Source organism: Budorcas taxicolor, chromosome 5 (genome assembly GCF_023091745.1).
Source record: "Budorcas taxicolor isolate Tak-1 chromosome 5, Takin1.1, whole genome shotgun sequence".
NCBI lineage: Eukaryota > Metazoa > Chordata > Mammalia > Artiodactyla > Bovidae > Budorcas > Budorcas taxicolor.
In genome coordinates, this window is record NC_068914.1 from 76,666,074 (window position 1) to 76,693,677 (window position 27,604).

General features: G+C 41.7%; 2 protein-coding genes across 2 annotated transcripts; both read left to right on the forward strand.

The window, feature by feature from the left end:
• Nucleotides 1-17,075, forward strand: LOC128048119 (olfactory receptor 8S1-like). Its single transcript, XM_052640558.1, is given in 4 exon segments — nt 1-881; nt 883-924; nt 16,033-16,221; nt 17,000-17,075. Coding segments are annotated over 4 exon segments (1,188 nt in total).
• On the forward strand, nt 16,095-27,358 carry ZNF641 (zinc finger protein 641). Its single transcript, XM_052639791.1, has 6 exons — nt 16,095-16,221; nt 19,212-19,420; nt 20,039-20,130; nt 21,805-21,934; nt 22,571-22,684; nt 23,545-27,358. The coding sequence occupies exons 2-6, from the start codon at nt 19,237-19,239 to the stop codon at nt 24,297-24,299; spliced, it is 1,275 nt and encodes a 424-aa protein (XP_052495751.1). The 5' UTR covers nt 16,095-16,221; nt 19,212-19,236; the 3' UTR covers nt 24,300-27,358.
• The last annotated feature ends 246 nt before the right edge of the window (nt 27,359-27,604 follow it).

Genomic DNA, 27,604 nt, shown 5'->3' on the forward strand with positions numbered 1-27,604 from the left:
ATGAAAAATATCAGTATTATTACTGAGTTTGTCCTTCTGGGATTGTCCAGTGACCCCCAGATCCAGACAGTGCTCTTTGTGCTGTTCCTGGGGATTTACCTGCTGACATTAGTGGGGAACACAGTGATGATCCTGATCATCAAGGCTGATGCTCAGCTCCACACACCCATATATTTCTTCCTCGGACACCTGTCTTTCCTGGATCTCAGTTTCTTCTCAGTCACTGTGCCCAAAATGCTATGGAACTTCTTGTCTCAGAAGAAAAGCATCTCAGTGTGGGGCTGTATCACTCAGAGTTTCTTTTTCACTCTCTCAGGGGGGACAGAAGCCTGCCTTCTCTCCGCCATGGCCTATGCCCGCTATGCCGCTATCTGCCACCCTCTGCTCTACACTGTGGTCATAAACAGACCTCTCTGCACTGGGATTGTGAGCATAGCTTGGGCAGTGGGGTTTTCTATTTCCTTGATGAATAGTCTCTTTGTTCACAAGTTACATTTCTGTGCTTCCGACATCATCCGCCACTTCAGTTGTGAGCTACCTCCACTCTTCCCTCTGTCTTGTACTGACCCCACTGTCAACGAGATTCTTCTAGCTGTGTCATGTACATCTTTAGGGCTGCTGACACTTCCCCCAATCCTCTTTTCTTACTCAAGAATCATTTCTGCCATACTGAGTATCCGCTCCTCTGAGGGCCAAGGCAAGGCCTTCTCCACCTGTTCCTCCCACCTCACTGTGGTGCTCCTGTTCTATGGGACGGCTCTGTTCAGGTACATCAGCCCTGACTCAGGCTCAGTGTTGGAGCGAGTGGTCTCCATTCAATACAGTGTGATCACTTCCTTGCTGAACCCCCTTATCTACAGCTTCAAGAACCAGGAGGTAAAAAGCTCTACAGCGACTGCTGAGGCAACAGAAGTGTGCCAGCAGGTAAGAGAAAGCTGTGTACTTCTGCTCAGGAAAGAGAAAATGTATCTCTAAAGGAGAAAGATGCTTATAGGCACAAAGCATTTGGGGAAATTGAATTTCAATTATATTTAACTATTTGTTTAGATTTTGAAGTAAATAAGCTGCCCCAAAAAAAGAGAGGAGGGGGCTGGGGGGAAAAGAGGTTGATGTACAGGTTCCTATCCAGGAGCCCTTCGCAAGATAATCAGAGAGAGACCTTCATAGCTCTCTCATAGCTTCCCTCATATGAGGAGCTTCCCTCATAGCTCAATTGGTAAAGAATCCATCTGCAATGCAGGAGACCCCGGTTCAGTTCCTGAGTCAATCTGCTAGAGAAGGGATAGGTTACCAACTCCAGTATTCTTGAGCTTCCCTTGTGGCTCAGCTGGTAAAGAATCTGCCTGCAATGAGGGAGACCTGGGTTTGATCCCTGGGCTGGGAAGATCCCCTGGAGAAGGGAAAGGCTACCCAATCAAGAATTCTGGCCTGGAGAATTCCATGAACTGTATAGTCCATGGGGTCATAAAGAGTCAGACACAACTGAGCAACCTTCACTTCACACACATGTTCACAGAGAGACCTTGGCTCTGTGTGAGGAAATAACAGGACTTGCTGACATTCATAAAGTATATTGAAGCAGAACAGGGTCTGGCCAAAACGTCAACTTTTCATTGGCACTTTCACAAAGGCACACAATAAAGAAAGGAGCCTACAACAAAGAAGAAATCAGGTATAAATTATACTCCAGAATGAAAACAGTCAGAGCCATCCATTCATAAGACCTGGTGGTATTCTCTGGCATCAAAAGGCTAGTGAACCTGAATAGGCTGATGTGTTGGTTAATTTTACATGTCAACTTGACTGGATTAAGGGATGCACAGATAGCTGGCAAAATATTATTTCTGGGTGTGTCTATGACAGTGTTTCCAGAAGAGATTAGGATTGAATCAATAAACCTAGCAAAGAAGACTGCCTGGGTATCACAATGTGCCTTGGTATCATCCAACTGCTAAGGGCTAAAATGGAACAAAACAGGGTGAGTTTGATTTCTCTGCCCTTAGATATTGATGCTTCTGGTCTTTGGACCTTCAGACTAAAGGTAGGACTTCTCTCACTAGCTCCCCTGGTTCTTAAACCTTCAGTTTTGACTAGAATTACAACACTGTCTTTCCTAGGCCTCTGTCTTGCAGATGGCATATCTCAGCTTCCATAATTGTGTGAGCCAATATCTCACAATAAATCTCTTCTACATACCTATGTATTTATATACATAGTCTATCAGTTCTGTTTTTTAGAATTGTGACCAATATGGCAGGAAAAGGTGAAAAAAATTACATTATTCTCATATTAGAAATCCATGTATCATGCCTATCTTATTTTTCCTAAGCTCTCTTGCTGAGATCTTATGTTTAAAAAATACAGCATGTGCATTTGATCCAGGTACATATTGTATAACAGTATATGGAGTAGGGGGTAGGCATGAATAATTATAGAAGTAAAATTAAAAGGTCAATAAGGTACCCCTTGGCATCTATGTAATTAATAAACAGATACATAATAGCAGCCTATTGAGAAACATTAATGAAGACCTAAATAGAAAGTAATATATCATGTTTATAAATGGTAGATGATTTTTAAAATGTCAGTTGTTCCCAAATCATTTATATATTTAGTATGTGTTGTTGTTTTAGTTGCTACATCATGTTCAACTCTCTTGTAAACCCATGGACTGTAGCCTGCCATGATCCTCTGTCCATAGGATTTTTCAGGCACGAATACTAGAGTGGGGTTGCCATTTCCTTCTCCAGGGGATCTTCCTGACCCAGGAATCAAACCCACATCTCCTGCATTGGCAGGCGGATTTTTACCACTGAGCCACCAGAGAAGCCCATATTTTTAGTATAATTTCAATTAAAATTCCAGAACAATTTTTTATTAATTTGAAAAGTTGATTTCAAATTTTATGCAAAGGTAAACAACTCAATAAAGGCCAAGTTAAGAAGAATAAAATATCAAGATTTATTATAAAACTATGTAATTAAGACTTTAGATTACTGACAAAAAGACAGACAAATACACTAATGGAAAAGAGAACTCAGAAATGGACCCCAAACTCAGAAGTAAACACTGAGATGGCAAGGTAGATCAATTCATTGAGGGTGTCCTTTTCAATCAATACTACTGGGATGATTAGCTCTTCATGTAGAAAATTAATAAAATTTTATCCTCACCCAGCATAAGCAAAAAAACAGTTCCAGTCAAAGTATTAAATGTGAAAGACAAAACTAAAAATCTTTTATAACATAATATAGGATAATACATTCATGGCAGAGGAGGATTTTTAAAAAACAGATATGAAAAGTACTATAACCTCAGATATGCACATGACACCACCCTTATGGCAGAAAGCAAAGAAGAACTAAAGAGCCTCTTGATGAAAGTGAAAGTGGAGAGTGAAAAAGTTGGCTTAAAGCTCAACATTCAGAAAACGAAGATCATGGCCTCTGGTCCCATCACTTCATGGCAAATAGATGGAGAAATAATGGAAACAGTGACAGACTATTTTTCGGGGCTCCAAAATCACTGCAGATGGTGACTGCAGCCATGAAATTAAAAGACGCTTGCTCCTTGGAAGAAAAGTGATGACCAATCTAGACAGCATATTAAAAAGCAGAAACATTACTTTGCCAACAAAGGTCCATCTAGTCAAAGCTATGGTTTTTCCAGTGGTCATGTATGGATGTGAGAGTTGGACTATAAAGAAAGTTGAGTCCTGAAGAATCGATGCTTTTGAACTGTGGTATTGGAGAAGACTCTTTAGAGTCCCTTGGACAGCAAGGAGATCCAACCAGTCCATCCTAAAGGAAATCAGTTCTGAATCGTCATTGGAAGGACTGATGCTGAGGCTGAAACGCCAATACTTCAGTCACCTGATGCGAAGAACTGACTCATTTGAAAAGACCCTGATGCTGGGAAAGACTGAAGGCAGGAGGAGAAGGGGACAACAGAGGATGAGATGGCTGGATGGCATCACCAACTCAATGGACATGAGTTTGAGTAAACTCCGGGAGTTGGCGATGGACAAGGAGGCCTGGCGTGCTGCAGTCCATGGGGTCACAAAGAGTTGGACACAACTGGGCGACTAAACTGAACTGAACTACAAAAAAATTTTGATAAATGGAATTATATTAAGATTAGGAACTTTGACTTTTCAAAAATAACCTCATTAAGAATGAAAAGATCAGCAAAATATATATGCCACACACATGAGCAGCAAAATCCTAGTATCCATTGTAAAAAAAGAAATCATTCAGATAGGAAAATCAGCAAAAGTCTGGAACAGGACTTTGACAAAAGAGGAAATCCAAATCTCTTAGATCCTCATCCTTAATAGGAATCATGCAAATGAAAACCACAGTGAAAAGTACCATTAAGCAGATGACAAAATGCAAAAATTAAGAAGCCCAATAAAACGAGGTATTGGCAATAATGTAAAACAATGAAAATTCTCATTTGGGAAAAAGTTTTTTGTTAACCATTATGTGGTAAAGTTAATTCAGCCCAAAGTTCCCCTATTATGGACTTATCTAGAGAAACTCTTACTCATTGCACCAAAATAAATGTACAAAAATGTTCATGGTAGCAGTGTTTGTACTAACCAAAAACAGGTAATAACTCATACCATAATACCATAACCAAACTCGCTCAGTTGTGTCTGACTCTATGCGACCCCATAGGTCTCCCGCATTGGAGGTGGATTCTTTACTGGCTGAGCCACCAGGGAAGCCTTCATAGCCATCTACAATAGAAATTAAAATATAATTTTTGATATATCCATACTGTGAAGTGAATTGGCTTCCCAGGTGGTGCAGTGGTAAAGAATCTGCCTGCCAATGCAAGAGATACCAGAGATGCAGGTTTGATCCCTGGGTTGGGAAGATCCCCTAATCTTCCCAATGGAAATGGGAAATGGCAACGCACTCCAGTATTCTTTCCTGGAAAATTCCATGGACAGAGAAGCCTGGCGGGTTTCAGTCCATGAAGCTGCAAAAGTCAGACACGACTGAGCAGACATGCATATGTATGTATATGTGAAGTGAATACAACCAAAGAAAATGAATGCACATTTCCACACCACGTAGCATGGATAAACCTTAGATATAATATTGTACAAAATGTTGCATGAAACTATTTCATTCATATAAAGTTCAAATAAAGGCAAACAGGACTATAATATTTAGGGATGCATGTATAAATGGTAAAACTATAAAGAAAGTAAGGGAATCAGTAAGAATGTTAGGCAGCCTGTGTTAGTACTAAGAGAAGAAGGGACAGGGTTCCTGTAGCAGAGTGATATACATTCCCAGTGCTGGTAATGTACTATTTCTTAACCTTTAAATTTTTTCTTATATAGTGATCACATAGATCTTTGCTTTAGTAAGTAATTGTTAAGTTATACACAAATGTTACATGGAATTTTTAGTAAACATGGTAATTTTAATTTCTTGGATAAACTATAAATAGTGAAATACTGAAGGATTTCTATTAAAACCAGAAACTGAGCTGACATGCCTGTTTTCTCCACTGCTTCCTTACATTGTTTTGAAACTTATAACTATGATAATAAGACATGAAGAGGAAATACTTAAAATAATTATAAAATATCAAATTACTTATTTTGTATGCAGATGGTATGATTAATTCTTAGACTCAATAGGCTGAGGTGAAGGGAAGAATGAGAATTAATAAGCGAGATTAAGTTGACAACACAAAAAATGAATGCACAAAAAGTTTATTACTATCCTATCAAAAACCAATTTGAACTGAAAATGGAAAAACATCCATTCACATTCTCAACAAAATAATAAAATAACTAGTAATAAATTTAACCAAAAAATATAGAATTTATATGACTAAAACTATATTTAGTCATAAAACAAGATCTGAATTAAAATTTCTTTTTAAAAAAGTTTGTAGAATTACTATCCTTTTTGTTTAAGTTTGATCAGATTCACCAGTAAAACCATCTGGACCTTGAGTTTCCTTCTGATTATACAAATTCAATCATTGATAGTGCTACTGTGGTTTTCTATATATTCTTGTAATTTGTTAATCTGTGTCTTTCAAAAAATTTCTCTATTTAAATTGTCAGATGCATTGGCATAAAATCATTCATAACATCCTCATATTGGCTTTTAAGTCTATGAAGGATCTGTAGTGATACACTCTCTTATTCATGATCCTTATAACTTATTCATTGGAAAAGACCCTGATGCTGGGAAAGACTGAAGGCAGGAGGAGAAGGGGATGACAGAGGATGAGGTGGTTGGATGGCATCACCAACTCGATGGACATGAGTTTCATCAAGCTTCGGGAGTTGGTGATAGACAGGGAAGCCTGGCATGCTGCAGTCCATGGGGTTGCAAAGAGTTGGACACGTCTGAGTGACTGAACTGAACTGATACATAGAAACACTTAAACTTTAAAATCTTTTATTCCAAAGATGCAAGGATGTGTAATATTCACAAACTAACAGTGTGATATACCCCACTAACAAACAAAGGATAAAAATCACGTGATCATCACAACTGACACAGTAAAAGCATTTGGCAAAACTCAACATTACTCATGATAAAAAAAAAAAGTCTATACCCTCAACAAAGTTGGTATAGAGGAAATTATACCTCAACATGATAAGTCCATCTATGACAAAACCAAGGCTAACATCATACTCAGCGCTGAAAACCTGAACATTTTTCCTCTAAAGTCAGGAAAAAGACAAGGATGCCATTCTCACAATTTCTATTTAATATAGAATTGGAAACCCTAGCCAGAGTAATCAGACAAGAAAAAGAAATATATGGCACCCAAATTAGAAGGGAAGAAATAAAACTATAACTATGTACAGATGACATGATGCTAAATATAGAAAACTTTAAAGTCTCTACCAAATTTAGAATAAGTGAATTTAGTAAATTTGTAGGATATAAAATTAATATACACAAATCCATTGCTTCTCTATATACTAATAAAGAACTATCAAAAAGAGAAAGCAACAAAACAATCCCATTCAAAATCACATCAAAAAGAAAAAAATATCTAGGGATAAACTTAACCAAGGAGATAAAAGATCTGTACTCTGAAAAATATAAGATATTAATGAAGGAAAGTGAAGATGATACAAATAAATGGAAAGATATCTGATGTTCATGAAGTACAATTAGGAAAAAGTGATATTGTTAAAATGGCTATATTACCCAAAACAATCTACAGATTTAATATAATCCCTACCAAAATACTCATGCCATATTCCACAGAACTAGAACAATCCTAAAATTTATAGGAAACTGCAGAGGACTTCAGTCAAAGCAATCTTAAACAAGAATAACAAAACTGAGGTATCACATTCCCTGACTTTAGACTATACTACAAAGCTACAGTAATCAAAACAGTATGGTACAGGCACAGACACATAGATCAATGGAATAGAACAGAAAGCCCCAAAATAAATAAACCTATGCATTTATGATCAATCAATCTATAACAAAGTTGGGAAAAAATGGGGAAAAGACAGTCTCTTCAATAACTGGTGCTGGGAAAACTATACAGCTACATGTAAGAGAATAAAATTAGGACATTTTATCATACTACATACAAAAATAAATGCTAAATGGATTAAAGACCTAAATGTAAGACCAGAAACCGTAAATGTCTTAGAGGAAAACATAGGCAATGCACTCTTCGACATAAGTCTTAGGAATATTTTTTTGGATCTGTTGCCTTAGGCAAGAAAAGCAAAAGCAAAAATAAACAAATGAAGTCTGATTAAACTTAGAAGATTTTGCACAGCAAAGGAAACCACTGACAAAAGAACAACCTACTTAATGAGAGGGCTTCCCCAGTGACTCAGTGGTAAAGAATCTGCCTGCAATACAGGAGATGCAGGAGACATGGGTTTGACCCCAGGGAAGAGCCCCTGAAGGGTGGCTTGGCAATCCTCTCCAGTACTTTTGCCAGTAAAGTCCCATGGACAAAGGAGCCAGGCAGACTACTGTCCATGGGTCAGAAAGAGTCAGATACAACTGAAGCAACTGAGCACAGAATGGGAGAAAATATTTACACTGGTATGACTGTTAGGGGGTAATATCAAAGTTCATACAACTCAATATCAAAAAACAACTTAATTAAAAATGGGCAGATTGCCTAAAATATTTTTCTGAAGAAGATATACAGAATGGCCAATGGGCACATGAAAAGATGCTCAACATCACTAATAATCAGCAAAGTGCAAATTAAAAGTATGATGAGTTACTACCTCACATCTGTCAGAATGACTACTATGAAAAAGATAACAAATAATAAACATTGGTGAAAATGTGGAGAAAAGGAAGCCCTAGTACACTGCTGATCTAAATGTACATTGGTACAGTCACTGTGGAAACAGTATTAAGTTTTCTCAAAAATTAAAAATAGAATGATCATATGATCCAGCAGTTCCAATCCTGGTTATATATCCAGAGAAAATGAAAAAAAAAAAAAAAACTAATCTGAAAAGATATTTGCACCCCCAATGTTGATAGCAGCATTATTCACAATAGTCATGTAAGAAGCAATCTTAGCCATCTAAGAAGAATCTGCCATTCACAGAAGCAATCTAAGTGTTCATCAAAAGATGAATGGACAAATAAAGTGTCCATTCATATGTCCAAACTGTTCATTCAAATAAATGTTTATCATGAACAGACAAATAAACTGGCACACACACACACACACACACACACACACACACATACACACAAATGGCATATTATTCAGCCATAAAAAAGAATTTACCATTTGTAACAACACAGATGAACTTAAAGAGTATTATGAAAGGTGACATAAGTCAGAGAAAGACAAATACTGTATGTTTTCGCTTATATGTGGAATCTTAAAAACAAGACAAATTTACGCATATAACAAAAGAGAAACATACTCAGATACAGAGAACAAACTATGTTTACCAGTGGTGAGAGCAGTGAGAGGAGAGCCATGATGGGGAATGGGATTAAGAGGTATGAACTAGTAGGTATCAAATAAATAGGCAATATAGACACAGTACAGTACTGGGAATATAACCAATATATTATAATTTCTTTAAATGGGGTTTAATCTATAAAAATATTCAGTCATTGTTGTATGCCTGAAACTAACATAATATTTTAAATCAACTAGTCTTCAATGAAAAAAGCAACAGAGAACTAAATTAAGATACCATACTATGTCAATGAGTAATCTGTTTAGAATTAAGTTTTTGTACTATAAAATAATGACAATTTGAGATTACACCACTTTGAAGTTGTCTGAGTATAACATGATATTTCACAGTGCTGGAATTCCCTGGCAGTCTAGCAGTTAGTTAGGATTCCACAAGCATTTCCTACAGTTCCAGCTTACTGTTACCTGTCCCTGGGTAAAATTCCTGTGTGACCCTGTGTGACAGCCTTCTCTGGTCTATAGCTGTAAGTAACAAAGAGTTCTGCCTTTCACTTGTCTGTCTCTGAGTTGTGTCCTACCACCAAAAAAACTTCAAATCTTATAAAAACATCTAGTCTTACCCTGATTGCAACACCAGCTGTCACTAACTGACAGCTGCTGGCCCTTGGTTCACTGTTTGCACTGACTACAAATTACTTCTGCCAGGTAACATCAATTGCCAACATCTTGCTTACAAGCGTTTTAAAAGTTTTACACCATGTGCCTATATTATTACTTAATTTAGTCCTCACAACAGCTTTTAAGGAAAAGAAGAATGAATGACATTATACCAAGTTGATTGATCTGTCACCTAGAGGCAAAGCCAAAACTAAAAACAAATCCTTTGCTTCTTAGTTTAGTGCTATTTCCAGCACGACTCTATGCCCACTATTCAATTTAGCACTGTCTTTCATATTAAAATTTTCCCATTTAAAGAGTACACAAGAGGGACTTAACTGGCTGTCCAGTGGTTAAGACCACATCTTCCAAAGCAGGGGGTGTGGATTCCATCCCTGGTAGGGAAGCTAAGATCCCACAAGCCTCGTGGCCAAAAAAATAAAACATAAAACAAAAGCACTATTGCAACAAATTTAATAAAGACTTTAAGAAATGATGCTGTTCTGTCGCTAAGTCATGTCTGACTCTGCGACCCCATGGACTGCAGCACACCAGACTTTAAAAATGGTCCACATCAGAAACTTAAAAATAAAAAATAAAATCAACAACAACAACAAAAAGGAGTACACAAGAAACTGTTACCTCCTTATAAGGCTACTCCTTCCCTCCCCTCAATATCAAGGAAAGTAAGATTTAAGGTTAAGCCACAGAACTCCTTAATCCTTCACACCACCAACACTATTGCCAAGCATGATTTAAGAGACCTTGGAGCTCTGGCACTTCTGGAAAGACAGCCCCTCTGGCCTTAGCTCTGTTCACAACACGATTGAAAGATGGTATACAAGTGCAGCAAACTTCTGGTGAGACTTTCATTCTATCACAGACACTTCATCTACTCATCCCAAGCCAACCCTTAAACCTCACCTCACCACAGACAAGATGACTGTCATAACAACTGACTATACACCTCCCCCTGAGAGTATTAATTCCATCATGTCCCATATCTCTACTTACAACACTGGCCACAAGAATACTTGGCCTCCAGATCACCCCTCACCGTAGAGATTCTTACCCTATTACTGTCTTCTACATTGCCTAATTTGAATCAGACTCTAACCCTCCAAACAACTTCTAACTTCTTCCACTGTGATCTCTGGAATTCAGGATCCATCATCAATAAAATCCCATTGCTGTAGATTGAATGCTTGTGCCCTCCCAAAATTCATATATAGGAACCTAATCCCCAGTGTGATGGTATCTGGATGTGGGGCCTTCAAGGAAGCGATTAGGTCTTTTGGGCAGACCCCTCATAAATGAGATTAATGCCTTTATAAAAGAGGCCTCAGAGAGCTCCCCTGCCCCTTCTGTCATGTGAAGACAGAGCAAGAAGACACCAGAAGCAGTTTTTCACCAGAATCTGTCAGTGTCTCAGTCTTGGGCTTCTCACCCTTCAGAACTGTGAATAATAAATGTTCACTGTTTATAAGCCGCCATGTCTATGGTTTTTGTTACCACAGCCTGAACAGACTAAGACACTCCTATATCCTTCAACCTCTTTGACAGATGTTTCTTTCACCTCTTTTATCTAACTGAAACCTGGCTACCTCTTTAGGAAAAAGCATGCTTCTTTTGCAGTCCTCTCAAGGGGACTTTTCTCTGATAATATACATACCAATTGCTTCTCAAATGGTAAATTGCAACCTATTCATGGTTTATGAAATTAATTTAATGGGTATGAAATTAAAAACTTCAAAATAAATAGAAAACTATCAGCATATACTGCATGTAGTTAAGGTATTGTTCCATGAAAGTAAGCTATTTTTTCAAGTATATAAATGATGACTTTCAAATATGTTTTTTTTTCAAATACAATATATGAAATTTGAAAGCCACGGCTTTACACCTTCTAGGGTTAGAAGTAGAATAAATATGCTCTTTGCTCTTCACTACTGCCTCAAGCACCAGTTTCCTCCTTTCTCCCTAAGTAATGTCCTGCTCCTTTGAGACATCAGGCCATTCCGCACATTACCCTTCCTTTGTTATTATCACCTACCATAGTCCTGGTCATTCTCCTTCTTTCATTAAAGACTCCCTCAACTAGCTTGCTATCTCATTCTACGTAACCTCATCATCATTCATGGTAGTATCCACGTGGATGGCCCATCTTATGCCCTGGGTTCAACTGTGCAGGTATGATCATTAAAATACTGAAATATTTTCATTGCCACTAGTGCCTCCAGGACCCTGCACAGAACTATAAGCTCCTTCATTTTAATGGACCCATGCCCACACTAGTACTGATAGTTAAATATTTTGATTACTATCCCCACTAATACCCAGCCTCTCCATTCCTTGACTTTCTCTTACCTTAAATAATCTTGTCCACAACCTCAGTCATTCATTTTTACAGTCGTACCCTATATCTAGTTATTACCAATAACTGTAGCCCCTATCCCATGCTCCAGTTAAAGCTCCCACTCTGCCACCTACACCTTCAGCTTCAATCAACTTGTCTACCTCACTGAGACTCAGGAATAAACTTATCTTTTATCCCATCTTTGCTCTGTCCCACCCTACTAAAGTCCTCTTTTCACCAATTATACAGCTCCATACCTAGGTCTTATCATTTACTGAATTATTCCTATGTGTTAAATTATCTATTTTGTTGACAGAAAAAAAAACAAACAAACACAATGTCAGAGTTGTGTGTTAAGTTTTATTTGGAGCAAAATGAGGACTATAGCCTGGGAGACACCCTCTCAGATAGCTCTGAGGAACTGCTTTAAAGAGGTAGGGGGGATGTCAATATATACATGGTTTTGCTGAAGAGGGATACATGTATCCAGCATATACTTTGGCAGATTACTGCTAGTCACAGAAGGTTGCTGATAGTCACAAGGAAAGAATGTCCTCATTAATGATATTAGTGCTTACCTAGATATGAGACGATGCAAGAAATTAGGCTCATAAAACCTTCTTCTGAAAATATCTATCTGAAAGCCTGTTCTGCCAGTTTTTCCCAGAGCACAGAGTGCCGCAGCCTTGATCTCCACCCTAAAGTCTTTTTAAGATGTGTTGAAGGTCAGTGACAACAGCAGCTAGTGACCTAATCCTTGTAGAGGCAAATGGTGAATGACAATTTTTAGGTGGCGATTTACATTCTCATTTATTCTTCAGAACAACCCTACAGAGTAGATATAATGACATTCATTTTATTGATTAGAAAACAGATATATCTATATAAATCTGCCCAGAATTATAGAAATAAAAAGTGAGGTTCTGCAATTTTAAATATCTGAACTGCTATTTCCTTAAATGTAAACTAGGGATTATTGTTGTTGTTGCTCAGTTGTATCTCTTTGTGAAGACTAGGGATAAAGAGAATTAGTCTATCTCCCTGAGTTATGAAGATCACATGTATACAGAAGCACTTCGTAAGTGTTAAAGTGCTCTACAAGTACCAGTTTTAATTATTAACTACTGACTAAGGGGCCCTTCCCTTTCTTTCCACAGGAGTCCTACTACAGTTTCCTCGACCTTCCTCTTTCTTTTATAGACCCAGACATAGAGGAAGCAAGTAACTGCACTGCCCTATTAGTGAAAAGTCATCTCCAACATCAAGGTTCAAAAACTTTGAGCGGAAGAAAATCAGTGTTATAAATGGTGATTGAGCTCTAATTAGCAATTGGAGGTATGTTTATTACAGTGGAACAGGTTTTTATAAGCCAAGCTGATAATTTGTTACAATCAACTAATAAACTCATAACATGATCATAAACTGGTGAACACCTGCATTATATTTTTTTTATTCAAACCATGGCAGAACAAGAGTTCAGAAATGAAGGAGCCGAGGCTGATAGACAAGAGACTGAGCCTTCTAAGGTCTTTTGAAGTCCTCACAGAGAACTTGGAACCTTAAATGACTGTGACTTCCCTGAGCCCCAGGAAGAATACTGCTATGTCCTGAGGAACTCTGTACTATACTCACTAGAATCCAGCTTTGGGTCCAACTCATCCCATTCTATTGTTCTGAACTCTATCAATAGGGCAGTCCTGAATAGAAGAGTCCCCTTAGAATGATATAATTAGACCCATCAGGTATATCTCTTGCTTATAACACTAAATATAGTGACTCTCTATAACTTGACATGGCAAGTTAGAAATCCTTGACCCACTATTCTAATCTATCATTTTCCTCATTTCATTTCTTCTCTAATTAGGCACATCTGCATATGTTCTTCACCCCACAGCATGTACATTTCTGCCTTCTGATTCTGCCTAAGATGCTGTCTTGATCTAAGACTGGAAAGTCTTAAAAAGATGGAATCATCTGCCTGCTACTCCCTGCATGAATTATTCCACCTTACATAGGAATTTGGATTCATCCACGTATTACTGTGAAAGGTAAAGTAACACTCTGGTGACAGGTGCACCAAATTATAAGTCAAAGGCCAGAGTTCAATTCCTAATTTTGCCTTTTGGCTCACTGAATGCTCTTAAACCCTTGCTGAGATGATATCTATACCTCACAGCTTGCTGACTGATATCTAAAGAGATGGCACATTAAAGCTAATAATAAAGACATTGTATATTTTTCCCCGTGATGTTAAAAAACAAATTTCTGGCATAAAGTAGATGTTTATTAAATATTAATGTCCCATTATTGTGTCATCAGGCCAAAGATGACTATTTTGCCTCCTTTTTGTTTTTTTTTTAATATAATCTGCCACCACTCCCCAAATATCTCCTTCAGGTAAAGTCAGGTTTAGGTGCTTGATTAATTATACGTGTGACAGAAGCAATGCTAACCATTCATCAAACCCTATTTCCTTCACACTTCCTGTGAAGTCATTTCACAGTCACCCCCTGCAGTTAGGTGCAGCCATGTAATCATGTACTTGAACCCTGGCTAAGGAAATGGGGTACAAATGATGTATAGCACTTCCAGGGCTGGGCCCTGATACCTCCACCAAGTCAGCCCACAGATTGGATGATTCCAAGGCAATAAGGGATGGTGGAGCCACAAGATGGTAGAAACCTAGTCTTTCCATAATTGGAAAGAGCTCATAAGCCATTCACTGGCCCCAACAAGCCCGCAACACATGGACTTGTATGAAACATAAGCTCTTATTATGTTTAATCACTGAGATATTGCTATTGTTAAATACCCAGATTAACATACCTTGTATTTCTCACCTGTGGAAATATAAATGAAAAGAACCTCTGGATTCAGTTCCAGGAACTGAGATATAAATCCTGGCTCTACTACTTCTGCAAAATACCTATGATCTGCTCTTGAATATGGTCTATACCCTTTGGCAACTGAATGTCTAGCACTTTCTCTTTCATTAATGGAGCCTTCCCCACCCTTCTCTCCCTCAAGACTTGTCAGGCCTTCTCTGACCTCCCAGCCATGCACATTTTCTTCTTTGCTCCTAGTGCAAAGTATACTCTTCCACTTTAGCATCTGTTACATTTTTTTGCAAATATTTGTTAACATGTGTTTCCACAGACTTGAGTTTTTGAATCCACAGGCAGACAATTCCTTTGGGATCTTTGACTTCCAGGATTTAGTTACAGTGCCTGGCACATAGCAAAGTGTCTGTCCCCTATGATCTTAAGTGAGTCACTTGTTAAGCCCATAAAATACAATTGTACAGAATTGTTCTGATGACAAAGAATGCGATTTGTAGATTATAAACAGATTCTAAGAGTAGTGTGTTTATTCTGTTTTGTAGGCCCTTTCTCATCTTTTCCAGTCAAATCTATCTTACTGTTTCGAAGTAGCTTTGTCCAATAGAAATACGTAAGCCGCATATACAAACACCTTAGTAGCCATATTTAAAAAGCTAAAAGAAGTAGGTGAAGTGAATTTAAACATTTTAGCTCAACATATTCAAAATATTGTTTATTAGCTATAGTTCATTTCGCTAATTTTGTCTTCCGAATTATCTGGTACGTATGTTACAACACACCTCTGTCTGGACTGTGGCTGGTGGTTTCGCAAACTGGACAATGCAGCCGCAAGGCCTACTTCAGACACACGTCTCGGGTGAAGTCAACCTCGTTCAGAATTAGTGACTCCTCCTCAACGCTCTCTCAGCCCCTTATCATCACCGTCATTTTCTTGAAACCTAGAAGGTGAGCTCCTTGAAGAATTCAGACTGTTGTCTCTAGAAATCAGCCTCATAGCGACTGCCGGCGTATAACCAGCGGTTGTTATAATGTCAAGGTAATTAACGAACCCAAGTGCAAAGGAGCCGGCGGGGGGCCGAGTGGCCGGGAGGGAAGATGACCAGTCAGGGAGAGGGCGGGGCTGAGCGACCACCGCCAGCCGGGATCTGCGCGCTCGGGCCGGCGGCGCCCCGGGGTGGCGGGCGCTGAAGTGCGGGGCTGGGCCGGCCGGGGGTCGCCGGAGCCGCAGCGCGTCCCCCGCACCGGGCCCTCCCCTCTTAGCGCCGCCGCGGCCGCCGAGCCCCGGAAGCGGGCGGGGATTTCCTGTGCCCGCCCCACCCGCGCTCGCCGGGCCGCCGTCTCCGCCTGTCGCTGGCTCCGCGGACGCCGGCTCCGACGAGGCGAGGACGGAGGGGAGGGGCAGGCGGCGCCCGGGACGGAGACACCGGGCTGCAGGCCAAACCGACCCGGGTGAGTTGGGGCCGGGCCGGCGGGAGTCACGGCGGGAGGGAAGGACACCTGGCTTCCCCGGGCGGCGAGTGGGGCCGGTCACCCGTGGGGGCGGGGAGGAGGGTCGACGCGGCCTCTGGGTCGCTTGCCATTCCCAGGTTCGGCTGCACTGACATTCTGTGCCCGCCCCTCTCCTGTCTCTTCGTCCCCAGCGTCGTCGCTGTCAGGCCCCGCGGGTTCCCGCCGCTGTCACCGCGCGCAGGTTTCCCCGTGGCTCCTTTTTCTTCACTTGCTCCTGTCCCAGTTCACGGGCAACCTGTTTTCTGACCTCACTTCCCCTGCTCCAGCTCTGCCTCTCTCTCGAGTTCTCTGAAACCTGACCCTCTCCCGGGGCACGGAGACGAGGAGGGACGAAGCAACCCAACTCTGGAGTGGGCACCCGTCCCGCCCACACCCCGCCCAGGGACCGGGGCCAGGCTTCTCTGACAGCGACTGTCCCTGTGCCCTTGGGCTACTACTCATTTCGGTAGCGTGGCCCTTTCTCTGTCCAACAGCAATAGCTGCAGAAACCAACTTCTGCAGGTGCCATGCCCCACTAAGATACATGAAGCAAAAGGGCGAACGAAACTTCTAGAACCCTGACTCCAGTAGGCCTGAGATACATCCTGGAACCAGGAGAATCCAGGTTAGGGCTGATACCTTAACTGCCCAGGTGCTGGCTAGGAGAGCATGCGCATCTTAGCAAAAGCAGTCTGAGGACAAGTACTCGCCCCCTCCTTTGCTGAGATTTCTTCCACAGGTTTTCTGTCAATGGTCTGGAGAGTCTCACATCTGGCCTGCGAAAGAGGCTTCCTATCAAGGGACTCTGCTGCTAGGGAGATGGAGAAATGGATCTCAGACAGATGTCCAGATATTTACCTAGAGGGAGGGATTGGGGGCAGGAGGAGAAGGGGATGACGGAGGATGAGATGGCTGGTTGGCATCACTGGCTGGATGGACGTGAGTCTGAGTGAACTCCGGGAGTTGGTGATGGACAGGGAGGCCTGCCGTGCTGCAGTTCATGGGGTCGCAAAGAGTCGGACACGACCCAGCGACTGAACTGAACTGAACGCCCTGAGGGAGGACTTTCCAACGAAGTTAGTGGATGAGGAAGACCTTTGGTGAAGAGGGGGAATCCATGCTTTACATATCAGAAGTGAAGAGAACACAGGGGCTGGAATTCAGAGGAGAAATCTAAAATGGAACTCCCCCTTTATTGCTTTATTGGGAATTTTCCTTTCTCATGAGAAGTCTCTGAAAAGGAAACCTAAGCTGGGAATCAGTCCAGAATGTTCCCAAGAGGCCCTGAGACATTGAGTTTAGGGTTCTCATTTACCTCTCTTGTCAAAGACAGGCAAGAAAATAAACAACTTGACATTTGTCATTATCTGTTCTGGGCTTCTGGGTTCTTGCAAATGTCATTAGATGAATATGAGTGAGCCAGAACAGTTACAGAGGTTCTAACCTGTTTTTGGAACACTTTCACTGGCTCTGATTGCTTGGGCATTGAATAAGAATCACAAAAAATACGATGTTGCCAAGCAAAAAGTGACTCTGCACAGTCTTACAAACTTTCTTTGCTGTAAGGCAGGGAGACTGCTATCACAACACAACCTGTTGTGTTCCAAAGAGGTCCAGAGCAAAGAGCTTTCAACTCTGTGCACTGCAGGATTATTAAGAATTTTTAAATCTTACCTAATTCTAATCTCTTGCAATCAAGAGAAGAGATCTACATAGAGAAAGAAAACATCTCTTTTTATTCATTGGCAGCGTCATTCATGAGCCTTCTTCCCAAGGCAAGAGAAGACTAGGTCCATTGTTTTGAACTTTTCCCTAATGGACATATTTCCCATCCCTTTCTTAACTTTTGTTTCTTGTGATGGAATACACTCTGGCTTTACCATACCCTTCTTTAAAATTGAATAGGTTTTTATAATTAGATCTGACTGGTTCTATCATGTGTCACAGGTTCTTTGCCGTGTCTTAAATCACAGGGCTGTTATTCACCCCAGGGTCATGTTAGCAACACCTGTTTCCCCTTTTTCTACCTACACGAAATTCTTTCTGTTCTTTTTTCTTTCGACATAGCTCCCCACTGCCAACAGTTTCTCTTATCTGTTAGGGTTGCTTTAGAATCTTACATCTGCTTTCCAAGTTATTGATCTGTCCACCATATTTACTACCAGTTCTGATTTTCTACAACAGAATGATAGGCTGTAAGTCTCTTAGTTGAGGCTTGTTCTAAGTAAGGCACCATTTGGTTCTGCCTTCTGAGAAATACACCCTTTGACTAAGACTTCTACCTATAGTAATCATTTCATTCTAAACTGATGAGAATGGAGTTTGTGGCAGAAAATCTTATGTGGGATTATCTCCATTTTTGTTGAATGCAAATCTGTTTGCATTCCCTCCTGCATATTTCCAGATTGCTTATTTTCAGTGGTTGAGATTCCTAGATTAAGTATTTTCCATGGTTGAAATTAATTGATAGCTTTTGAATTTCCAGGATTTTTTTTAATGAAGTTCTGCCAACCATGAGGTCCCCAAAATAACCATTAGTGACTTTACTATATAACACTTGCTCATTTATGGCTCAGGTTCAGTTGATTAGAACACATCAAACTTCCCTGGTGGCTCAGATGGTAAAGTGTCTGTCTACAATGCGGAAGACCTGGGTTCGACCCCTGGGTTGGGAAGATCCTCTGGAGAAGGAAATGGCAATCCACTCCAGTACTGTTGCCTGGAAAATCCCATGGACAGAGGAGCCTGTAGGCTACAGTCCATGGGGTCGCAAAGAGTCAGACACGACTGAGCGACTTCACTTCGCTTCACTTCAAACTTTTAAAGTTCATCTTCCATCAAGCTCTTCCTATCCAGTTTCATCTTTTATCCCTGGACTGTTCTCCATAACTCCCTTAGAACTATCACCCCTTTCCATTGTCATGGGCATAACTGATACGAATTTGTTCCAGGTCACGATTTGAGTTTGCAGCGAAAATGCTTTCAGAACAGACAGCAGCCCTGGGGACAGGATGGGAGTCGATGAATGTCCAGCTGGATAGAGCAGAGCCCCAGGTGGAAAGGGGAAGCCAGGAAGAGGTGCCGTGGAGAACAGCTCCAGGGCCATTGGAGCACCTATGCTGTGACCTTGAAGAGGAGCCACAGTCCCTTCAGGAGAAGGGTGAGAGCCCATAGGGTGTGTGTGGGAAGCACAACGCAGAGAATAATCTTCTAATCTCTATTGGAAAAGTAGAATTAAAAATCTCCAAAGTGCCACGGACTGACTGAACAGCACAGTTAGTACCAGGACTAGGGCACAGAAATAGAAAGAACTTACAGGCCCTAGTCAGGAAAACGTAAGAAGCATCTGGATTCTGCAGACCATGTAACTGGGCTTCTCCCGTTTCTTACATAATCACTCCCTCCACCTGTTACGTGGTTAGTGTAACAAATATGAGAGACAAAGGAAGTGACAGAAACACTGACTGCTGCTGGAAAACACACCCATAAAATGTACTTTACAAGGTGAAAATTACATTTGAATAATATAAATTCAAACCACAGCTAGTTTAGTAGAAATGAATGACATAAATGCTCTACTAAAAACCATTCAGTACCCTTTCAGAACATTTGAGGGAAGGTCTCTTCTACTACAATATATTTATGCATTTGAGTCTTACAGGTGGACATAGATATAGGGGAAAAATATGACGCTTAAGCCCCACTAAAATAGGGCCCAGGCTCTAACTGGAAAAAGATGGTTGCTCCATCTCTAATGGTTCCTCTCTCCCCTCACCAGCTCAGTCCACTCCCTGGGTTCCTGCCATTCCCCAGGAAGGGAGCACTGGAGATTGGGAGATGGCAGCTGCACTTCTTGCGGCGGGATCACAGGTGGGCTATGTTCTTCTCTTGGCCTCTCTCAAGGTCTTGTCACTGCTGCCTTTCTGTAGCCTTTGTGTCATTCCATTGGGCTTCCCTGTGGCTCAGATGGTAAAGAATCTTCCTGCAATGCAGGAGACCTGAATTTGATCCCTGGGTTGGGAAGATCCCTTGGAGAAGGGAACGGCTACCCACTCCAGTATTCTGGCCTGGAAAATTCCATGGACAGAGGAGCCTGGCAGGCTACAGTCCATGGGGTTGTAAAGAGTCAGACACAACTGAGTGACTTTTACTTCACTTCATTTAATTGATTTGTCATTTCACTTGATCACTATTGGTATTTAGTCTGATATCTGCACAGATTCTATCCCTTTCTAAGGAACTCATACCCTTTTGAAAAATGAATGGAGGCATGATGAGAAGAAGAAAATTCCTACAGATTGAGTTTGTTTTGTTTTAATAGATTCTCCACAAGGAGAATTTAAGAAAAATTCATTAATGTTCATTAAGAAATAAATCGTGGGCTTTCCTGGTTGTCCAGTGCTTAGGAATCTACCTGCCAATGAAGGGGACACAGGTTTGATCCCTGGTCTGGGAAGATTCTCATGCCACGGGGCAACAAAGCCCAAGCACCACAACTGCTGAAGCCCCTGCACCCTAGAGCCTGAGCTCAACAACAGGAGAAGCCACCGCAATGAGAAGCCCGTTCACCACAACTGGAGAGTAGCCCCCTGCTCACCGCAGCTAGAGAAAGCCCGTGCACAGCAACAAAGACGCAGCACAGCCCAAAATAAATAAATTATGTTAAATTTAAAAACAGAAATCTGGAAAGGTTAGGAAAAGAGGACCTGAAGGAAGCTTGGAAGAACATAAAGTAGACTGGATTAGGTGGATGATGGAGCATTTATGCACATGACTAGAAGATAGAAAGATGTGAAGAGGGGCAGCACCAGAGAGAGAAAACAAGTTTAGATTCAGAAGGCAAGGGGAGAGCCATGGGAAGTTAGTAATAATAGTAGTTGTAGTATCCATTCTCCCAGAGTGCTTACCATGCTTGCTGTTCTTTGAGTGCTTTCTGTACATTAACTCTTTTAACCCTGAAAGAAACGCAGTTATCCCCAGACAAGAACACTGGACAGGAAGAGATTAAGGCACTTGTGTAGGGTCATACTGCTAATATAAGTGACAGAGCTAGGAGTCATTTGGCTCCAGAACCTGGGCTCCTAACTGCCAGACTAGGCTGCCTTAAAAGATAAGGATATGGCATAATAGGGGGAGGAGGCCAGAAAGAATATGTTATCCATATTGTTTTGTGCAGATAGGAAAGGAAAGTAGAGAAAGGAGGAACTTGTACCCAGTTTCTGCAGTGAAGAAAGGCAGATGAGAAGAGGCTGGGTGGACACTTGTAACTACACAGAGGGACCAGTGAGTTTGTGGTGCCTCCAACTTCTCATGGTCCCAACTTGGGAATCTCCTCTACAGACATTATTGCTCACACCCTGACCATTGCTTTTGCCCCTTTCCTCTTCACCAAAACCATGTTCCTGGCCTAAGAACCTCTGGGCAGTTCTTTTTCTAGACCTTCTCTTGCCACCTCTCCTCTACTACCACCTTAGCCTTCTATACTGAGACCCCATTTTCCTTAAAGAACAGCTGCTGATAGATGATGGCTGCGTTTTGTTTCAGGGCCTGGTAACCATCAAGGATGTGTCACTGTGCTTCTCTCAGGAGGAGTGGAGGAGCCTGGACCCTTCTCAAACAGACTTCTATGGAGAATATGTCATGCAGGAAAACTGTGGGATAGTGGTCTCTCTGAGTAAGCACGACCTTCCCCAGCCACTCAGTGACTGTACTCTGGGAGAGTGGCGCCATCTGCTCTGGGACTGTTGCATAGTGTCCATTTGGGGTTCTTTTCTTGGCAGGGAATCTGTCTAGGTTTCCACTAGGGAAAGAGCACTAGCGTTAATCCAAAGAGAATAGAAGTGTCACTTAAAAAAAAAAAAAACAACAACAACAACAAAATGCTGTGAATTATTAGAGAACTTTAGGCAATTCTTGGTTGGGAATTGGGAGGTTCTTTCAGAGAGAAGGACACCTAAGAAGTAGAACTGAGTCCTTGGAAACTCAGAAACCATCTAGGGAAAGATGAGAGTGGGGCTGTGGGTGAGACAGCTGTACTCGGGCTAATTAAGTGAAGTTATGACCAGAAAGAACAGTTGAGCTGAAAGTATTTGAAATTTGCACAAAAGAGAACACTTGTTGGAAAGAGAATATGATTTTCTGAAAGGAGAGGGGACTTAGCAGAAATGGGAGTTGGGAGAGGGAAAGGCTTGTTGTATCTGGCCTTATTTATCTATAGAGTTCAAAGGAATAATCTAGGAGAAAGCTTTTTTCAGAAATGAAAATTACAGTTGAACAAACTGACATCTCTGTTTTCTTTCCCCATGGTCAGGATTTCCAATTCCCAAACTGGATATGCTTTCTCAACTAGAAGGAGGAGAAGAACAATGGGTCCCTGACCCCCCAGACTTAGAAGAGAGGGATATTCTGAAGGTCACATACACAGGTAATGATGTATAATAGACTCAGCCACAACCTCCACCCCTTTTGGAGGTTTATCATTACATGTCCCTCAAACCCCGCCTCTGCCTCAGACAGTTATAGCATTGAATGGTTTAGAGATCTTTTTCTTCAAAAGCAAGACTGTAACATAATAATTTAGAGGGCAGGCTCAAGAGCCAAACTTTGTGGATCTGAATCTAGGACAGTACCTGTGGAACCCTGGAAAAGTAATTAACTTCTCTTTGGGCTCCTCATCTATAAATTATTATGAGATTTAAATATGTTACCATAGTCAAACAGTACCAAGCACATAGTAAGCACTCAATAAATGTTAGTTGTTGTTGTTCAACCTCCTACCCATTGTGGAAATGCCTTCCACAATGTCTCCAGTGTTGCTGACAAGGTGTCACCTGGCCAGTGATTTTCAGACCATTCCTCACCTCTCTTCATGGTGATGGTGATTAATATGGTTGATTAATAGTTTTTTTTAAGTGCTAAATAAATAATAGTAATAAATAGATAACAACAATAGCATAGACTACTTAATAGTGACTAATATATGCAGGTACTATCCTATTGTCTTATAACATCTACCTTATAATTATTCCCATTTTGCAGAAGAAGAAATGAAGGCCTACAGAAGTGTAGTGGGAAAACAGATTTTGTGGGTATCTGTCTCCTAAGTCTAAGCTCTAACCACTGTACCTGTTATACTGTCTTGTACAACATTAAAATCTGTTCTTTCAGCCCTTATGGGGTAAGGTTTAGACCCTAATAGGCATCGTACAGCCTCATTTGTGACTAAGTCCTGGGCTACTCCCTTGTGACTCACCTCCTGGGGTCTGTATTTTCCTTTTTCCACAGGAGATGGAAGTGAGCATGAGGGGGATACCCCTGAACTAGAAGCAGAGCCTCCCAGAATGTTATCTAGTGTGTCTGAAGATACTGTTCTCTGGAACCCAGAGCAGGATGCGAACTGGGATTCCATGCCCAGAAGCTCCAGAGGCATGCTCCTAGGCCCACCTTTTCTTCAGGAAGATAGCTTCTCAAACCTTCTGTGTAGCACAGAAATGGATTCCCTGTTAAGACCACACACGTGCCCCCAGTGTGGTAAACAGTTTGTGTGGGGCTCCCACCTGGCCAGGCACCAGCAGACACACACCGGGGAGAGGCCCTACAGCTGCCTCAAGTGTGAGAAGAGCTTTGGGAGAAGACATCACCTGATCCGACACCAGAAAACCCACCTACATGACAAGCCCAGTAGGTGCCCTGAGTGTGGCAAGAATTTCCGATGCAACTCCCATCTAGCCAGCCATCAGAGAGTGCACGCAGATGGCAAATCCTGCAAGGGCCAAGAGGTTGGAGAGAGCCCTGGGGCTAGGAAGCGGCAGCGCGCACCACCTGTGCCAAAGTGCCATGTGTGCACTGAGTGTGGGAAGAGCTTTGGCCGACGGCACCACCTGGTGAGACACTGGCTGACACACACCGGAGAGAAGCCCTTCCAGTGCCCACGCTGTGAGAAGAGCTTCGGCCGTAAACATCACCTGGACAGGCACCTGTTGACCCACCAGGGACAGAGTCCCCGGAGCAGCTGGGACAGAGGGACATCTGTCTTTTGAAATCTGTTTCTGCTGCAGCTGTGGTCACATCTGTCAGCTGGTGCTACCTGGAGTCTCTGCCAGAGCTGCCCCTCTCCTGCACCCCCGTGGTCAGTCATGAGTCCTGGCCCCATCCCTAGAGAGATGCAGTTCCAGCATTAGCCAGAGCCTTTCTCCCCAGTTCTGTGAGATGCCACATAAAGTAGAGTTCTTTGGGCAAAACTCTTGGGAAATGCTGCTTAGTGGGTGGGCTGATATTCAGCCTGATCCTGTTCTCTAGGGTACAGTGAGTGGTACCAGCAGTTTGTGGCTAAGGCCCATTCTGATTGGTTGAAGCCTGTGCCATACCAGTTGTTAAATATTTTGAGTATCATGCTTCTATAACGTAAATATTCTGCCTATATATATATAGAGAGAGAAAACACATACTAGCTTATTAAAGGCTCGAAAATTTATGCATTAGAGCAAATGGTTAAGCCTTTCTTACTGCAGTGCTTCCTAAATTTATTTTGACCTCAGTATCCTTTTTGTCTCGCATCTCACAGAACTGGTGACTCCTTGAACCACACTGGTGAACACTGGGTTACAGAGTAATAAGGAAACAGAGAGAGTGATCAGGCACCCAGAGCCCCCTTTTTTATCCAAATGAAAGTCTAGGGGCAGACCTCATTCCTGTGTGGGCCTATCACCCCTATTCCAATCATCTGAATATACATCCACACCTCTCACCCCACCTGCTGAAAAACAAACAGTAACCTTCTCACCCCCTGTTCCTGCTCCCTTCACCCTGCATATACATATATCTAGCTGAGAGATCGCGCTACAGTGTTAAGAGATGGACCTTATACCCCTGGGTAACCCAGGCCTACACAGAAGAAAAATACTTTATTCCCTTGAACAGACCCCTCTCCTCTTGACAGTGTCTTTATGTGTCTGTGTATCTGTGTGCAGGGTCTTTGAAGAGAGCATGCAAAGTGCAAACTGTATAAGCTAGATTTTCTAGGGGCTGTGTTCTGGGGATGAGGGTAGTGGGGATTGTATGGGGTTTTTGGTTTGTTTTGTTTCAAGATAATAAGCAAGCCGAGAGATTAAGGGAGCCCGAGTAGAAAGGCTTAAGTTTGAGGGGTTGAGGTATATACAGCCTTCCCCAGTATCACTGAGATCAAGACAACTTGGATATGTAAGTCTAGGTCTGAATCTCTGGGCCACAGATTCTTTTTGCCTAACTGGAGAGAGAGACATCCTCTGTGAGGTGAGCTATGTCTTATTAATTTCAAGTCAGGTGCACATAGCAGCTTTGTGCTGAGTGGGTTTTGGGGTCTTGTTTTCAGTGCTGAGAAGTCACAGCAGGAGTCACAGTGCTTGCAGGTTGTTGTCGTCACTCTTGTTTGACCTTGATTGCCTCATCGAGGGGCAGAGTTATTGTTGCAGATCTCATTCCCCTAAATAGAACTTTAGGGAAAATGGCTGTGGCTTAGCTATTTGGCTGATGCAGGGTGATGAGCTTTCTGGTTGGTTCTCCTCCCAGTTCTGGGAAAATGTCTGCACTGACTCTTAACTTGCATAAGTATTCTAGCATTGGTTAATGCATTGGTCATTGTTTCTCTTTATTGATAATGTGTTAATACCAGTCTTATAATTTAAAAATTACCTTGTATGTAAGAGCAGCTTGTGGGTAGGGAGGGAGAAAAGCAAAGAGGATGGAAGTGGGATATTTTCTCTTCAATGCTTAGATTCTGGCTTTTCCTTAACACACTTGTTTCTCAACCACAGTTGGTGGAATTAACCAGAGAGACAAGAGGAAGTGAGCTGCAACAATCTAGTTTAATGCCTTTTACACTTGCTTAGGAAAAACTGAGTAAATCATAGCTCCTCAGAGTCCTGGGCCCAAATGGAGTCGAAAATAGGGTGATTTTACTGACTGAGCTTCTTACAGTGGCTATAATTTGAGCAATCCAGCCCCTACCTCCCTTCTGCTCAGGGCAGCCTTCCCATTTTGCCTAGAATGCACTTCTCTTGCTTATGTTCCTATGAATAGAGCAAAATGGCCAGCCATTTGTAAGGCATCCTTGTCCCAGGTCCTCTGAGACAGGAGCATTTTAGGATCAGTATTAGGAGACACCCCAGGGTATAGGAAAATACTGGATTCCATTGGCAAAACGGAACGATGCCATTTCTTTTACCTCCCACTATGCCTCATACATAAACACACTCAGCTCTATGTGAGCATCGTCCAGAACCTGTTTTGGATCACAGACCCTTTTGAGAATCTGATAAAAAAGAAACAGAAACTCACTTTTGAGCAGAAAAGACATTAGTAGTTCACTCAGTTTTGCATACGCATTCAGCAGGGTCAGAGCCCATCCGTGGAATCACTAAAGTTACCCTGATCCAATATGGTCATTATATCTTTGTGTCAAGAATTACACAGGAAGGATCTCTAAACATTTTAAGGACTAAGATACCAGAGGCAGTAGGATATCAGGAGAGTGTTCAGTCTTTAATGATTTGAAGGGTATTGCTTACACTCTGTGCTTTCTTAAAAATTTATAAGATGCTGACAAATCCAGTTTCTCACAAACCTTGTTCTAAAGACTTGTATGAGGTGACCCTCCATACCATTGGATCACACCTCTTAAAAACCAGGTGTTAACCTACAGCCTTTGATCTCTTGTAATTTTAAGGACGGAAAATGAAGCCCAAAGTGTAGGCGCACTCAGCACCCAACTGAAAGGCATCGTGGAATCTAAGGGCATTTGGCAGAAGGGGCATCCCTTTAGGTCGTTTCTACTGTACCACTGTCTTCTCTACCTCCGTCCAACACCACTTCCCCTGGACAAAAAATAAAATAAGCAACAGCCACCAGCTGGGTAAAGAGATTTGAGTGATTTTTCCCTCAGGGAAAACTCCCATCTTCTTCCCAACTCCTTCTGCCACATGTCTACCCTACCCTATCCCCTTTAAATAAAAAAATGTCTCCGTGTTCTCTCTGGACAAAATGTAAAATAGGGAAGTCTATCTTTAGGAACCTGTCACCTTTTTTCCTCTGTGTGGTGCCTCTGCCTTATTCAGAGTCCAAATATCCCTGCCTTTCCACCCCATTAGGGTATTTCTGCAAAGAATCCCTTACAATGGAGATTATAGCCAAAGGATTGACTTTCCCAGAGCTATCTACATTTTAAGCTGTAGCTCTGACAGTGACGCAGCAGCAGCAGCTGATATTGGAAGAAGGAAAAGTTTCCTTGTTAAAATGATGTTATGCATTCAGGGAGCAAAGAGGTGATAATTTGGGATAAAATCCTCCCCTTTCCAGCACTCCTACAATC